General features: G+C 34.6%; 1 protein-coding gene across 3 annotated transcripts in view; it reads right to left on the bottom strand.

Annotated features, from left to right (window-relative positions):
- Fam92 (CBY1 interacting BAR domain containing protein Fam92) overlaps positions 1-18,535 on the bottom strand; it is a 63,006-nt gene that overhangs the window by 1,205 nt on the left and 43,266 nt on the right. For 2 of the 3 annotated variants that reach the window (XM_072540603.1, XM_072540604.1), the window contains exon 3: positions 15,301-15,525. In XM_072540603.1, the coding sequence (XP_072396704.1) occupies positions 15,301-15,525 (225 nt within the window). Of the gene's footprint in view, positions 1-15,300; positions 15,526-16,828; positions 16,957-18,535 lie in introns of those variants that run through there. The other variant, XM_072540605.1, reaches the window with a different exon arrangement.

Here is an 18,535-nt window from a genome sequence, read left to right as displayed (position 1 = left end):
TTATATTATATATATATATATATATAATATATATAATATATTTATATATATATATATATAATATATATATATATATATATATATATATATATATATATATATATATATATATATATATATATAACATATATATATATATATTATATATATATATATATATATATATATATATATATATATATATATATATATATATATATATATATATATATATATATATGTATATATAAGAAAAAGTAGTCCAAAATTTTTGACTAGTTTGGAAAAAATATATGTAAATACTCTTTTCTTTTGGGTGTAGTAGTCAATAAAAACAGAGCTTTGCTAAGGCGTACTATTTATTCTGAATCCAAGCTTTCGGTGGTTTTTTGCCACCTTTATCAAGGTCCGAATGTAAGATTCGTGGCAGAAACAAACAACAACGTTAAATAACATGATATACTGAAGTTGCAATTACACTTTAAAAATTACTGTTAAAAAAAAACACACTTTAAAATTTCTAAATACGTTAAAAGGTAAAAACAAAATTAAGGACGACATGTTAAAACAGTCGTCGCTGCAGGCTTGATTTCAGTCACATTTCACGAGCAGAAAGAGGCTCTTTCTGCTATCGTTTCCTGCATTCAATTACCCTTCGAAAATCTTTCAAAGTTCTTAAAAAACATTATTTCCAATGTCACAAATAAAAATCCTTACACATATTAAAGATTCCAATGACCATATTTCCAACATTAAAAACATTCACGTACCAAATAACTATAAATTAATATCTTTAGATGTCATTTCACTATACACTAACATCCCAATAAAACTTGCGACTGACATCATTAAAAAGAAGTGGAATGACATAAAAGAGTACACTAACATGCCATTGCAAGAATTCCAATCATCTGTAGAGTTAACATTAAACTTAACATACTTTTTATAATAAGCACGAAATATACCAACAAATGGATGGATGTGCAATGAGTGCAAGTTCTAGTGTCATTGCTCAACTGGTTCTAGAATACTTAGAAGAATCTATCATGAGTCTTTATTTATAGCCACGGCCGGACCAAAAACGCAAAAAACACGTTTTTCGATCTTATTTTCTCTCGTTATAACCTAATTTGACTCGCTATAGAGGGAGATAGTTCAATAGAAATTTCACGGGATATCTAATGTACTTCGTTATAGGCGAAACCTCGTAATAACCGTGTTCGTTATAGAGAAAGTATACTAATATTTTACAATAACTGTTTATTCTTAATTTTGTACATTTTAGAATCTTGACCAAGGCAAGGGTTTCCTGCCGAAACGTTTTGATTTCTATGGAAAATCTAGTTCCACATGTAATATAATTTATTTAACCTAATCCAAGAATAATATATATATATATATATATATATATATATATATATATATATATATATATATATATATATGTTCGGAAATATTTTCACGGTCAGTTAAATGAAAATTACTAAGTTCTCGTGAACGCGTTGAGAATTTAACACTCGACGTTTCGGCACTCATTTTGGAGTCTTTATCAAGAGGGATATGGTTCCGTTCAAGTTCGGGGTCATAATCTGCATACTCTCCTGACTCGTGACGTACCAATATCTTGTTCTTCAGAAATACGAGAACCCACAAATGGCACTAAGGTCGGAATCTGTCTACTCCTCAGTGTCGAGTGACAAGCGGTCTTACTCTGTGTAGCTGCTTTTATATCCTCAGTATGCGCGGGAACGGTATGCGAGGAAACGGTCTGAACGGGATCGGATAGAGCGGGGGTCGCTCAAGTAGCAGTCGCCACGTTGCAGGCAGTTTTTTAGCGGCATTTAGGGCGTTTTTCAATTTCGATGGCTCCACGGATAATTCTCGATTTTGAGGAGCAGATAGAAGCGATGGTTTTTGCTTTTTCGAAATCTATTTTGTGACCTGTGAGAATATGATGTTAGCCTGGAACTGAAGTAGTACAAATTCGTTGGTTTGACTGTTCTATGTATGTTCGTGGGCAACTAAAACAAGGTATCTCGTAGATAATATGATCTTAATTAGATATTTGGTCTTTTACGGATCTGACGAGATTTGACAACTTGGAGTTAGTAGTGAAGATGGTTTTAATGTTTAGAGCGTTAAAAGTTCTACTGATTTTGTCAGTGACACATTTGATAAAAGGTAGAAAGATTTTGGTCGGGTAGCAAGGTTTGTTTTTTCGAATGAAATGGGGTATATATGTTTTTGAATGCTCCTATTGATTTGGGTTTTGTTGGTAACCGTTTTGTAAGAGTGTTTGCCTTATTAAATTGATTTCGCATGATTTGTGATCTGAAGTCTTATGGAACAGGAAATAAGAGTGTTGATATGTGAACTGAGTTGAGCGGGGTGATGATGGAACTGGGCATTGAGATAACGGTTGTATGGGTGGGTTTCCGATACACGGAATAGAAAAAACTGTGAGGTGAGTGTTTGGCAAAGATGTTTCAGACTCAACTTTAATCGTGAATTGAATACTGGAATGGATTTCATTCAGGTGGGAGAGGAAGAGACTTAATATATTGCTTTACCATCGGGTCAAATGACAAAGGTGTCATTAACGTACCGTAACCAGCAGGTGAGTTTGAAATTTTATGAGGACAGGGCTGTTGTTTCGAAATGTTGTATGTAGATAACAGCTATTACGGGAACTAGAAGATCAATGAAATGTAGTGAACCACCTTTAGCCGAAGAGGCCTCATCCTTTGTCAAAAATTCTTGAGATCTCAGTGCCCTTTGACGGTTGTCGTATTTTTGGAGAACAAGATACTAGTAAGTCACAAGTAAATGGAGTAGGCAGATAGAGACCACGAACTCGAACAGAACCATATTCCTCTTTTATAATGGCTCCAAAATGGGTGCGAAATAAATTTTCAACATGGTTCTTTCCGAGTAATTTTCATTTACGTGACCGCGGAAATTTTTATATATAGCTTATTTTTATGTATAGCTTACCTAGTGTACACGCACCCATGGAAGAAAAGTAAGACGACCAAAAAGATGAATTTTACGATACTTTAGATAAGGAATATGATCGATGTCCACGTCATGACGTGAAAATAATTGCTGGGGACTTAAATGCAAACATTGGCATAGAGCAATAGAGCTTTTCCAGTCAACTATAAGATGTGAGAGCTTGCATGAAGAGTCAAATAATAACGGGTTGAGAAAAATAAACTTTGCAGGCACCAAAAACATGATAGTAGGAGAGACAAGATTTCCCCACAAAATAATACACAACAAAACATGGAAATCACCTGACAACGAAACCGTTAACCAGATAGATTACATCCTAATAGATGCAAGGCATTCTTCCGACCTCATGGATGTCAGAGTTCCAAACATAGATAGTGAGATAGTGACCACAACCTAAAGAAGGATAAACATATGAAACAAAAAATAATTAATGTTGATAATTGCGAGAGAGTATAAGAGACAAATGGATGAGGAAATAGAGAGCCTGGAAGCGGAAGAAAATGTGGAGGAATTGTGGACAAAATGTAGAAATATAATAACTGAGAAAGCATCGAAAATTTTGGGGAAAATCAAACCAGTTAGACAAAACGAATTGTTTGACGATGAGTGCTAGGAAGCAACAAAAGATAACAAAACAGATAACAAAAATAGGGCATACCTAAAGACAAATCAAGCTAGACGCTAAGAGCAAAGGAGGAATACCAGACCCTAAGAAATGAAGAAAAAAGATTACACAGAAGAAAAAAAAGGCCATTTGAAGAAAAGCAGTTAGAAAACATAGAATGGCTAAGAAATAAAAACGAAAGTCGAAAGTTCTACAGAAATGTAAACAAAATGAGTAACGAGTTTAAGCCAAGAATAGGGAGCTGTAAGGATGGAGAAGGAAATATCCTAAGTGATACGACCTCAATCTTAAACCGATGGGTTGAATTTTTCGAAATTTAACGGCCATTATATCGAAGAAACACCGTAGCAGATCAAAATGATTGGAATCTATTAAACACAAAAAAAAGACCTCCTACCACTGAAGAGGTTGCCCAAGCCATTAAAAATCTTAAAAAGAATAAAGCTACATTAACTTATCCAATTTGTAGTGAGCTCTACAAGAATGGTGGCGACCTCCTGCTACAAGCAATGCATTAACTTTTACTTCTTGTCTAGTAAAATGAGACCATGCCCTGTGAATGGTCTCAAGGCGTGATATGCCCGTTAAATAAAAAATGCGATCAGCTCCAGTATGACTACAGAAGTATAATCCTGTTTACAAGTGGTTACAAAATACCAGCAAATAATCTCTACGAAAGACTACAAGTTTACACAGTTGGCATAGTTGGAAAATACCAGAAAAATCAACAATTGACCAGATTCATTCAATAAGACAGATCCTCGAGAAAAAATTGGAATTTAACATTAAAACTCATCACCTATTCGTCTATTTTAAAGTCGTATACGAGAATGTCAAAGAGAACAGTACTATACCAATCAATGCCATTGAGAAAAATTTATCCGATTAACGAGAATATCAATGTCTAACTTAAAAACTAGTGTTAGTATACAGGGAAAGAATTCTCGATAATTTGAGATAAAGGATAGACTCAGACAAGGGGATGCCCTGGCTTGCCTCCTATTTAACATTGCCTTGGAAAAGGCAGTCCAAGACAGACGAATTAGACAGCGGTACCATTTACAATAGATTGATACAAATCTTAGCATACGCTGATGACATTGACATAATAGGGCGCATCATGCGAGATTTTGAGCAATATTTTCTAGAATTGGAAAAAGCGGCGAAACAGGTCGGTCTAGTCATCAACGAAGGATCCTATAACAAATGAGGAACGGGAAACAGTAGTTTGAATTCATATGTTTGAACGTGTTGACAGCTTCACATACACACGTACATGACAGCGAGTGTTGAGTCGCTAGTGACTACTACCAACAAAGAAGCAAAGTAATTAAAAGACCAATTAACCTTACAAATAGGGCATAGTATGGACTCCAAAAATAATACAACTCAAGAAATACCCAAAGAACTAAAATTATTATATAAAAACTCTGCTGAGGCCAGTTTTCATATATGGAGCGGAAACATGGACTCTGACGCAAAAGGATGAAAAACTATTGGGAATATTCGAGCGTAAAATACTCGTGCAAAATATTTGAAGCTATAAACGATCAAGTGTAGTGTCACAAAAGATATAATTTCAAATTATACGAACTCTTTAATTAATCAGATGTCATAACGTTAATTAAAACCCAGTGACTTAGATGGGCTGGACACATAATGCGAATGCTAGACAATACGATTGCTAAAAAAATAACGACAGGAACTCCTAGAGGAAAGATAAGCAGAGGCCGATCGCAAATTGGGTGGTTAGATGGAGTTAAGACCGACTGTATCCGTTAAAGTCCAACCTTCTACACCATATAAAACAATAGAGAACCATAACATCTTACAAATCTAATTTTTAGTCTCAAGTATACACATCCACATAATTTTCATATAATCCACATTTTCTTCTTATAAGATAAAAAAATGTAGATTTAACCTTCTCTATATGTATTCTAATTTCTTTGCTCATGTTCCAGTTCAAATTTAGATTACAGCCAAATATAAGTGATACTGTTGGTTCTCTCTAGTTGTTCTTCATAAGCTGTTACTATTTCTGGTTGTATTGGCGTTTTACTGACAACCATCACCTTTGTATTTGTGGTGTTTAGCTTCAATTCATATTCATCACACGTTGTGGTAATCCTATTAATTAGATGTTGAAGTTCTTCGTAACTATTTGCAATTAACACCGTGTCATCCGCGTACCTCAAATTATCAATATTGGTACCATTAATTTTGATACCACATTGAACACTATCCAATGGATTATTAAAAACGAACTCCGAATACATGTTAAATATTAGTGGAGAAAAAATGCAGCCCCTGCTTTACTCCTCTTCGTATTTAAAGCTCTTCTTCAGAAATATCCTGGCCAATCCTGACGTTTGCACGTTGATATCAGTAAAGATTTTTAATTATACGTAGATCTTTATCATCAATACCTGCTGCTGAAGAATGGCTATCATTTCAATATGTTTACTCGATCAAAGGCCTTCTTAAGGTCAATAAAACACATATAACCTGGATGAACGACATCTCTGCATATCTGTACCATAACCTGAATATTAAATATTGCTTTGATGGTTCCAAGGTTATTGCGAAACCCAAACTGCGTATCACCATGTTGTTCTTCTATTTTTTGGTACATCCTTGACTGCAAAATCCGAAGAAATATTTTTAAAACAAGTCTCATCAAGCTGATGGTTCGGTAGTTACTATATCTTTCGCATTTGCTTTTTTAAGTATCGTCACAAAAGTCTTATTTATCCAAGGTTCTTGGATTAGTGCTATTGTATCCTCCGTTACATCCAGGCGGCGACATAGTGTCGCCGTTGCCACCTTTTTGTGTTGGAGGTTGCATTGAATAATAGTAACCTTATTTTTTTAGACGTCCTTGCCCATGGCTTAGGTATCGTTTCGGTTCTTTTTAGGTGTCCATTTCCTCCTCGTTTGAGGAGGGGTCAGCTTCAGTTGTTTCGGAACCTCCTCCGCAGAGTTCGTCGACCATCATCTGATGATCTTCTCCCTGCTGTGGGACCAGGGGTGTCTGTCTCAGCAACCGTCGTCGGTTGCCGCGTGTCTGAGGTTCCTGGTTCCGAGGAGGTATCCTTCACTTTGTTTGTGCTTGCTTTTAGGTACAGGTAAAGATTTTTAATTATACGTAGATCTTTATCATCAATACCTGCTGCTGAAGAATGGCTATCATTTCAATATGTTTACTCGATCAAAGGCCTTCTTAAGGTCAATAAAACACATATAACCTGGATGATCGGCATATCTGTACCGTAATCTGAATATTAAATATTGCTTCTATGGTTCCAAGGTTATTGCGAAACCCAAACTGCGTATCACTATGTTGTTCTTCTATTTTTTGGTACATCCTTGACTGCAAAATCCGAAGAAATATTTTTAAAACAAGTCTCATCAAGCTGATGGTTCGGTAGTTACTATATCTTTCGCATTTGCTTTTTTAGGTATCGTCACAAAAGCCGACAACAGCAAGCCGTTGGTACTTAGCCAGTTTCATAAATTTTATTAAAAAGATGAAGGGGAGATCTTTTACCTGAACTTTCAAAAAGCTTTATTATTTCACTCGGTATTTCATCCGGCCCCGTCGCTAATCTGGTCTGTGCTAATCTTATTCCTTGTTCAATTTCGTGTGTACAATACCCATACATATTCCATGTAAAATTATATTTTCTACATAAAGCGTGTTTTAGTAGTAATTTATGCAATAAGTAAGTGGTACTTTAATTAGTAAATTAGTTTCAACGACAATGAATAATATCTAATCCGTAGGTGTTTAAAGATTTTCACAATCTATTTACAATATATTTTTTTAATGTTTCCCTACAATGTATATTTTTAGCTGGTTGACCACACTTCAGAAACTGAAAGAATGTAAATAAATTTCGTTGCGAACATCCAAATAAGAAGAAAATCACGTTAAATTGTTACAGAAATTTATTAAACGAGACTTTATTACATGTACCTAATCTTTAGAATACATGGATCAACACGTAACAGTCAACACTCTTTAACTCTCAACAGATTTAATTTAAAGAATTCGACTCCATGTGTATTACTTCGAAGATTTTATTAAATATTAATATTTTTAACGCAAAAGTTAACGAGTGAATGTTAAATCTGTTTCATTTGTAGTGGAAGATTATTTCTTATTTTAAACTTCCTGCATGTTCTACCAATTCGGAGATTTCGGAGCCAGGATGTTCTTCTTCGGCCTGGGCCTCTCCTTCCGGCGATCTTACCCTGTATTATGTTATAATGTTTCTGTAAGGGTCCAGCTCTCCATACCATACAGCAATGTGGAGAATATGTAGCAGCGTATTAATCTGATTTTAAGGTTTAACGTAATATCTCTATTAATTAGAACTTTCTTTAATTTATAGAAGGTGGCTCGGGCTTTTTCAATGCGTATTCTTATATCTTTATTTATATCCCAGTTATCGTTAACGTTTGCGCCCAAATAGGTAATATTGTGGACACTTTCTAACTCTATTCCATACGCTCTGATGTTCGTTGGTTGTAACTCCGTTTTGCTGACAACCATAAGTTTTGTCTTAGAAGTATTAAGTTTTAGCCAATATTCATCACATGCTTCGGTTACCCTGTTTAAGTCGTTGCAGGTCTTTCTCATTGGAGGCAATAAGTACCGTGTCGTCTGAATCTCTGAGATTGTTGACATTAATTCCGTTGATTTTAATGCCAGTATCGTCAACTAAGGCTTCTTTGAAAATAAATTCTGAGTAGATATTAAAAAGTAGAGGCGATACACTGCTTCCGTCGTGTTATGTCCAATTTCCACCTGTTGCAAGACACCTATAAGTTTGTCATGGTTTACTCGGTCAAAGGCCTTTTCGAAGTCGATAAAACACATATATACCGATTGTTCGATATCCTTATGTCTTTGAACGATAACCTGCAAACTGAAGAGTGCTTCTCTGGTTCCAAGGTTGTTTCTGAAACCAAATTGTGTTTCACTTAGTTGTACTTCTATTTTGTTGTAAATTGCTGTCCCGGAGTGAACACCTTGTTCTGGGTGGATGTATAGTATATTCTATATTGTTGGATATTTACAATTATTCTGTTAGTGGCATCTCTTTTTGAAATATCAGTATATCAAAATATCAATTTTATTTGTTACCAAAAATAATTTTACTTCTTGCACATGTTTCCTTAGCCCGTTAAAGTTCCAGGAAGCGATTCTGGATGCCTGTTTCATTGCGTTAATAATTCATTAGTTACTTTCGCATTTTTAGTATTGTTACGAACATGCTTTCGGCATGGCCTATGTAACGGTTGCATCTCGAAATGGCATCGAGAACCTTCGCGATGTATCAAGCGCTGTAGAAATTAATTTGTCAAACAACGAATTAGAGGTGGGACTACCCCAGAAGATTCGAGAATAATACTTATTGGTATATATATGTAAGGATGTTAGGAGTGAGTTGAGTTGTAAAGATACTATCGAACTGTAAACTTATAAATAAATATATTTATATAAATTCGAACCACTCGTTTTATTTAATCTCGCTACAGTATCATGCTATTCTGGTTTATGAGTTGTGAAAACGTATTCTTAAACTCTGTAAGATAGATATTAAGTTGGCTTTCCATGTTGATGTAAATTTCTTGGGTAGTTCCACGTATTACTTGAGAGTACATTCTTGTTCTATGTATTTTGAAGATGTTGTCCTGAACTTGCTGATTGTTGATTAATAAAGTTCAAAGGATTAATATTAGCCAAATTGTTTTTATGTGGCTTTCTATATTTCTGTTTGGCTGTCTTGTGTTTTGGCTTTTTGTGCAGATCTTTGTATACTATACCTACATCCATTATAGTTAGAAGGATGATTTCCATGACACAAAGCACAGATAACTGGCGTGTTATTGAGTTTTTTTTTTGCAAAGTTTTAAGTGGTGGTTTTCCTAGGTGGTTCAACTAGAAGTCTCGTATAATTCAGTAATTCGATATAGAATATTTTTCTGTGGTTCAATATCTATGAAAAATAGAGACAAAGGTTCTTTAGGCACTTCATGTCTAATATTAATAACATTTCTGACCTTGATCTTTTTTCTCCAATTCTAGTTTAAATAATTCGGCTGGAACAGAGTGATCGTGACGCGTATAACTACTCGATATACTCTTTCTTTTTTTATTGGTAAATATGATGAACTATGCTTGTGCGGTAAGTTTCTTCTTCTGTTATTTATGCAAGATTATCAAATATGGCCTATTAGTTAGTGACTACATATATAAAAATTGGAGGTTTAGGGTCTTTAGTTTTTGTGTTATCGCTTTTTTGATTCTACTCTATTGGAATATATTGATATTTGTTTGAAGTTTTGACTTTATATTCTTTATGTGTTGTTTCTTTACTACGTTTTCTTTTTTTTTAGTAAAGTCTTGCTGGGGATGTTCTTTGGTTGTAGGTATATCATCATCGATGGGGTTATCGTCACTGATTGATACTTACGCATTGGTATAGTGGACTGAATCTTCTTTATTGTTTATAGGTTTGTTTTCAGTTGATAGAATGTGATTATTATTAATTGGTATGGATAGATTGAATACATTTGTTGCATGTTATTTTGTTGTTAAAAATTTAAGTTAAACATACCACTTATTCATGGACCATTTTCATTTTTAATTTTCATCGGATAATCAAATCATTTTCGTTATAACCTCCCGTACTATTTGTTTTTGATAAATAGCTAGCTTATAAAAACAAGTATGTAAAAGACTAATTAACTTTTCGTTACTTTTTAACTCAATTTGCAAAGTATCGAAAAACAAGTCCGTATACTACGATAGCTTAGCATCGAATATGGATTATTTTTATATCAATTGCGAATGATAAATTGCATTATCCGTAACGATTATAGCATTTTTTAAACTATAAAATATTATTTAAAGACATGCGTAGTTATTTTTTCAATGTAGTTTTTATTGATGTCGATTTAAAATCTTGTAAATCAAATTCAACGAACTCTTTATCGCATGTAATATGCGTTATTATTAGACAGACATTTTTAGCGACATCGATATTTTATCGAAAGTTTTACTATGGATTTGATTACTTTTCTCCTGAAATATTTTTTAATTCAATGTCCTTCATCTAGAATAATCTAGATAATAATGTCATTTCATCTTGATAATAAATATATTTGCCTTTCCTCATACCTATATTTTTGAGAATATTTTATACTTAATTCCAGCATCTGTAATGTATTACTTCCTTGTCGATTAGCACCGATTACCGATTTTGCTTCTCACAACAAAAATTTAATTTGTGTAATATTTTCCAAGCGTGTTGTCAATAATATAACAACACATTTTAATTCGTATTCATCATGTAGTAGATAAAAAAACATTTCCGAGATAAAAAATACTTAAAAATATTTTTCGTCAAGTGTTATAAATACTACAGTTTGTTGATTTTTGTTTCAATAAACATATTTAACATTTATATTTTACATATTTGTTTACCTTATTATGTTATCATATCAAAATTAACTGTATAGATTATACCAGATAAGTATAAAACATAATACATATAAAAAATAATAAGACTTAGTACATAAGTAAATATAATGTTCTTAATATTATTTCTTTAGAATAATTTTCACCTCCAAATTATTTCTTAGATATTAAATATTTCTAAACTTCTTACGTTAAATAAATACTGTGTTTACTGGAGTGTTTAATAGTATTTGCGTTTCCAATAAGCAGATATCTTTTCGTATCTTTAGTGGTCTTTTTGGTAGTCTCTTTCCTGCTGGTTCTCTGCTCTCATAATCATGATTATACTATTGTCTTCCATTCTCGTTACATGTCTCTTTTAATTCCTTTTTTGTTCTCTTCATATCGTAATATGTCTTGAATATTGTATTGTTGTCTTATCATCGTTTCTTGTTCGGTTCCACCATTGATTATAAAGTGGGTGGTTTATAATCAACGGTTCCACCTAATGAAATCGTAGGCTTCCACGGCCAGAGTCAGAATTATAGTTTATTCGTCTTCCGGGTTTGGACCGTGTCATTTGTGAGTGACCCAAAAGTGGGTTCATCTCGACGTTTCGCTACAATTGTATGTAGCTTCTTCAGGAGAACAAAAAAGAAAAAGAGACAAAAGACAGGAAGATGGGTAGTTAGCAACGGTAACTCAGTTACTCAACGCAACCAGAGGCGAATACTAACTACCAAGATGGGCATTTGGTCACAGTAACTCAACTACTCAACGCAGCCAGAGGTGAAAACCAAATGCCAGGACAGGGATTCACGTCCAACAGCTCAGAACACTAACGCGTCGAGAGGCAGGGAGTGAATCCGACGATTACTCCGCTACCGCTCTATTTATAGTCGCGGTGACCTGTCGTGTCGGGACGTATCGGCACACTCCGTGGCGCGAACGTCAAGAAGCGCGCGCTGGCCAATCATGTGGCAGCATCGTGGTAGCGGGACCGGACGGCGGCTCTAGACTGGGATTCCAGATGGGAGACAAGTAGTACCCTTCCTCTCGATTGATATTATGTGGATTTTTTCGGATCTCTAGAGATTCGCGGATTTTCCTGGAATAAAAGAAGGGGCTCTTAGAAATGAGTTTTTTCGAACAATATGGAATGACCGGTTTTTTGGCAGTGTTCTGCAACTGCAGAATGGGAGAAAAGACCTGATCGAATGCATCTTTGATGCTCTTGAATCCGAGTTTTGACGGAACGACCAGTTTCGCCAATATACACTTGTCCACATGAACAAGGAATAGAATAGACACCACAGGAAGATAGGGGCGGTAATGAGACTCACACGAATCGTTACCTACATGCTTCATCACACCACCATCCTGCCCAAAAGAATTCTGTGATCAACTCTCTCATCCATCGGGCCATTTCGATTTCTGAACCTGACAACCTTAGAGAAGAACTTGGCCATCTGCAAAAAACCCTTGTCGCCAACGGTTACTCCAAGTCCACAATTCAAAATATTACACACCGACATCTACATCCCCCTTTACACCCTAGGACGACAAATTCAGAATCTTCGGGTAATACTCCTGTGGCTTTTCTTCCGTATATTCGAAGTGTCACTGATAGGATTGGCAAAATTCTTCGCAAAGAAGGTATCAGGACTACTTTTCGACCACCCAAGAAAATCTCACAATATCTACCCTCTCCTAAGGACCCATTACCGCCCCTATCTTCCTGTGGTGTCTATTCTATTCCTTGTTCATGTGGACAAGTGTATATTGGCGAAACTGGTCGTTCCGTCAAAACTCGGATTCAAGAGCATCAAAGATGCATTCGATCAGGTCTTTTCTCCCATACTGCAGTTGCAGAACACTGCCAAAAAACCGGTCATTCCATATTGTTCGAAAAAACTCATTTCTAAGAGCCCCTTCTTTTATTCCAGGAAAATCCGCGAATCTCTAGAGATCCGAAAAAATCCACATAATATCAATCGAGAGGAAGGGTACTACTTGTCTCCCATCTGGAATCCCAGTCTAGAGCCGCCGTCCGGTCCCGCTACCACGATGCTGCCACATGATTGGCCAGCGCGCGCTTCTTGACGTTCGCGCCACGGAGTGTGCCGAACGGCACACTCCTGTCCTGGCATTTGGTTTTCACCTCTGGCTGCGTTGAGTAGTTGAGTTACTGTGACCAAATGCCCATCTTGGTAGTTAGTATTCGCCTCTGGTTGCGTTGAGTAACTGAGTTACCGTTGCTAACTACCCATCTTCCTGTCTTTTGTCTCTTTTTCTTTTTTGTTCTCCTGAAGAAGCTACATACAATTGTAGCGAAACGTCGAGATGAACCCACTTTTGGGTCACTCACAAATGACACGGTCCAAACCCGGAAGACGAATAAACTATAATGGTTCCACCTAGTTTTCTCCTCTATGAATTTTAATGTTTTTTATTTCCGCTGCTTTTAGGGCCTGTTTTGTTTTCAATTCTAGAAGCTTATTACGCTATGTTACGTATCTTAATCCACTCGTAGCGTTTTTTGCATGTCTTATACATAGTTAGATAGGTATTTCATTTTGTTTCTTAATGTCATCATTATAATCTGTAGCAATCTGATCGAATATGTATAAATCTCTGTAGGTCTTCACTATTTGTCATTAGTACAGCATAGTCTGCGTAGCAAATAATGGTAATGTTTGTGTTTTTTATTTTGTACCCATTAATTTTTTTTATTTTCACTCCATCTTTTAACTGGTCCCTTATAAAATTTGAACAGAAATGGGTTTAAGTTGTCACCTTGTGTTGCCATTGTTCCGTCATTTTTTACGAATATTCTTACATTCTTAAATATTTTGGTATAATTAAAATTTATGTATATATATACAAACATATATATATATATATATATATATATATATATATATATATATATATATATATATATATATGTATATATACACACATATATATATATATATATATATATATATATATATATATATATATATATATATGCATCAACAATTTACCCATATAAATTACCATCATTCTTGTACTCATTGCGTCGAGTAAGGACGATAAATATACGAAAATAGTTGCGTTTCAATTTAATTTTTTTTTAATTTTCTTACAAACTCTCTCTTTGATGATGACGGGTAGACCCAGAAACACGTGTTAGGGAGTGGTAAGAGACTCAAATTAAATCGAAACGCAACCATTTTCGTATATATATATATATATATATATATATATATATATATATATATATATGTATATACGAATCATATCAATTTGAGAAAAAATTGAATATTATTAAGGAAAATCAGTAAACAATAGGTACTACTAACAAACAATAAATAAAATTTTAAGTCAAAAACTACATGAGATAGCTATGAAATTAGTATTTCCACCAGCAAAGAAAAAATCCAGCACCTTTTGCTCAATTACATATAAAGGCAAGATATCAATAAAAATGACCAAACACATAAAAAAGAAAGGAATAACACCAGCCTTCAGAACAAACAACAATTTATGCAAATATATTAAGAACAAGAGCCAAAAGAAAAAGCACTTACTCAGTGATGTATACAAACTTAAATGTGGCGACCACTCAAAAACTTACATGAGTCAAATTGGTAGAACTTTTAATAAACGGATAGCAGAATACAAAAGGGCTTTCAATAATAGAAAAACAGAGTCTATGTACGCACTTCAACTTTCTAGACCATAATAATTCTTTTAATGACCAATTTTAAACTATTCACAGTGAAAATAAAGGATTTAAGCTATCTTTACTAAGTAGAGTATATGGAAATTAGCAAATTAAAAAATACAATTATAAATTACTGTTTGTATTTTGAGAACGATTTTCGAAGCGGAAATTGAAACATCAATAAAGTTATTTTAAATTTCAGTTGTCGCTTATTCCCATTAAAATAATAATTACTTTAAAAATACAGACCAAAATGAATGACCAGCTTCAGGCAGACCTCTTCAACTTATTTAGTTAAAGACTATAAAGTGTAAACGCATGCCAAAGATAGATCACTTCAATCACTTGAGAAAGAGACTCTGCCGAAACAACTGTAGTGATAATAAATTATAATAAATTTTGTGGAAGTTTTGAAAACAAAAGTTTTTAGTGTTTTATTGTTAGATAAAATGAATTTCCATCAAGTAACAGGGAAATCCATCAGTTATATAAACAAACCTCTAAATCTGTCTCTTCGTTTATAGCTTGAACTTCATTATATCCTTTCGTCAAAATCTCCAAACATTTAGCGTGGTACCCTATTTCCGTAAACATAAAATCTAAGAGAATAGCTTTAATATCGTGCAGTTTTTGCTTTTCAAAGGTATTTGTCTTTTCTTCTAGTATTTGGATGGACTTTGATACTTCAGCAGTGGCTTTTACCAGTTCAGTTTCAGCTTGAATCTGAACGAAATAAAAATAAAATTAAAATCTTAAAATAATCTGTTCTAGGGATATTTTATAAAAATCTTAGATACTTTGGCAAAATATATTTTGTGTTATGTAAATATATCAAGATATCAATCAAATAAAAACAAAAGATACAACAATAACAAATAGAAAAACCAAAGGGACGAAACTGGCTGGTACTTGCTACATTGCAGATTATACATAAAGGGGTCTTTTGGCCTCGTAGACCTTTACACATTCCGACCTAAAAAATATTTTTTGTATGTGCCTGAAATCTATTATGTGGATTTCGGATACGCATGCATATGCTCCTGTGGTCGACCTTCATTTGAGTAGAAGCATTTCTTCAACATGTACTTACAACTTTCCCTAGCTGCACCGCTCATGCTTGGGCATTGGATCTTTTTCTGTCCTCTCTGAGCGCCATCACGATTGTTGTTTGATTGTTTTTCGTTCACTTTTGCCCCACAAGAAAATAAGGAATTCATTGTCATTCACTCCGAAACCACGAATAACGAAAGAAGGGCAATCTAGGGGAGTTCAGTAGTCTACTCGTGTTTGCCTCACAGAATTAGCGACCAAGATTATGACGTGTATATGTTGCAGCTGTGAAAGGTTCAACTATATTTGCTTCAATTAAGTTGAAATACAGTACATGCCTTAAGTTTGAATACTTTAGACATTCAAAAAAGATTGGTCTCTAACAACTTCACAAATTTCGCAGTTTTCATTTGGGACAATACCTATATATACGTGGTATACTTGTCTGAAGGATATTTCGACAGATTTGTGAAAGAAAATTAATTTTTTGCATAAGTTCATTTATGATGTTGCTGCGTCTTTATAGTTGTGTAAAAGTCACTGTCAAAAAGTTCGTAATTATCAGCAGGTTTCTCTACTTCTATATTGTACTTAACCAGTTGATCAATGTATTCTTTATGCTCTAATGCTAGTTCTGATACAAGTTTTTTAATTTTAAATGTATCTGGGTTATTTCTTACACAAAGAATTTGTACATTTTCATTTTATGTGTTGATTTTGAAATGGTATTAACACATAAAACGTTATTCAATAATCAATAAACATTAATCATATAGAATAACTGAATATAATATAACCTCGTACACAGCTACGGTATCCGTTCTCAGTTTGAGTGGAGGAGTTCGGAATTAAGTAGGAGCTGTATTTCGCGGACAATGGACGGACGGGAGAGTCCTCAACTCCGATACGGCGCATCTTACTGGCTGATAGAGACATGTCCTACAAATACGAAAGATATGTGTGACTAAGGTCTTACCAAATAGGCTCCCATTGACTAACTGGGGACATGGCGTACGGCAGCAGCTATGTCATCACTTATCTAAGACGACAGCGCAATGATTTCTGCTGTCAGCTTAATACCAGACACTCACGGGCTGATATCACATAATGATTTAATAATACCGACTCATAATGATCAACCGGCTATGACACTGCGATCAGGCAGATAAGGGAAAACCACCTGATTATCTTCTCGAGAGTACACTTCAAATGAATAGCTTAACACAAAAAGTAGAGATGCCACGTAATCCGAGTAGCGACCGGGGTTGATTCCTGGTTCTGGGTCAGAGAGTCAGTTAAATGGGTTATCAGGTACGAGCGTGCGAGCAACCAATCTACTCCTGGTAAAAGGGCGACTGGAAGAGAAAGCGAAACACAGAAGCTTCAAATCAGAAAATCAATGAACATAGGAAGGAACATGGAATGTCAGGGGTCTTTTCCAAACTGAAAAACTTCACATCGTAGAAGAACACAGGATCTTAAAATAGAGGATATAATGGAGTAGCCATACTAATAAATAAATTAGCATGGCTACTCCAATAAACTATAGACTCATAACAATAACAGAAGTAAAACCATAAAATGTCCATGTCATTCAGGTGAATATTCAGAGAACATATACCATAAATGAAGGCATTGAAGACATTTACAAAAAGATAGAAAATATCGTGAAAACAGTCCCACAAAAAGTATATATTATTAAAAACTTTAACGCCAAGGTGGGAAAAACTGAAAATAAACTACATTTAGGAGATACTGTCGGGTCATTTGGCTTGAGCATTAGAAACAACAGAGCAGAACGTCTTTTACAGTTTGCCAATGAAAACAATCTAGTAATCACAAAAACACTTTATAAACACCACCCAATAAAGCTATCAACGTGGACTAATCCGAATAAAGAACACAAAAATCAAATCGACTACAAACTCATGCAGAAAGATGGAAATTCTCCAGTTAATTCTTCTTCAGGTACTATCTCCCCTACGGAGGTTGGCAATCATCATAGCTATTTTAATGTTTGAGGCAATAGCTCAAAAAAAAAGTTGTTTTGAGCTGCATCCAAACCATTCAATCAGGTTCTTGAGCCATGAAATTCGTCTTCTTCCGATGCTTCTTCTGCCATCTATCTTTCCTTGCATTATGAGTCGCAGGATGCCAAACTTCTCGCCCCGCATTACATGTCCGAGATACTGTAGCTTTCTTCCTTTAATTGTTAGTTCATGTTCCTTCTCTTTACGTATTCTTCTCAGTACTTTATTGTTCGTAACTCTATCTACCCAGGAAACCCTCATAATTCTTCTATAGGTCCACATTTCAAAGGCTTAAGTCGTCTCATTTTGTCTAGATTTAACGTCCATGATTCCACTCCATAGTATAGTACACTGTATACGTAACATTTTGTTAGGCGTACTTTAAGAACTAATGTTAAATCTTTGCCACATAGGACCTTTTTTATTTTCATAAAATTAGAACGTGCTTTTTCGATTCTGACTTTGATTTCTGCAGTGTAGTTATTATTTTCTGTTATAAGTGTTCCTAGGTAATTGTACTTTTTTACTCTTTAGATCTGCTGGCCTTCTACTGTCAAGATTTCGTTAGTATTATGGTTGTTTTTACAAATTTTCACAAACTTCGTCTTTTTGATATTGAGCGAGAGTCCGTACTCCCTACTACACATTACTAT

Source organism: Diabrotica undecimpunctata, chromosome 8, assembly GCF_040954645.1.
Source record: "Diabrotica undecimpunctata isolate CICGRU chromosome 8, icDiaUnde3, whole genome shotgun sequence".
Classification (NCBI taxonomy): Eukaryota; Metazoa; Arthropoda; class Insecta; order Coleoptera; family Chrysomelidae; genus Diabrotica; species Diabrotica undecimpunctata.
Note: the sequence above shows the minus strand (reverse complement) of the source record. Positions and strands in the feature narration are given on the sequence as shown.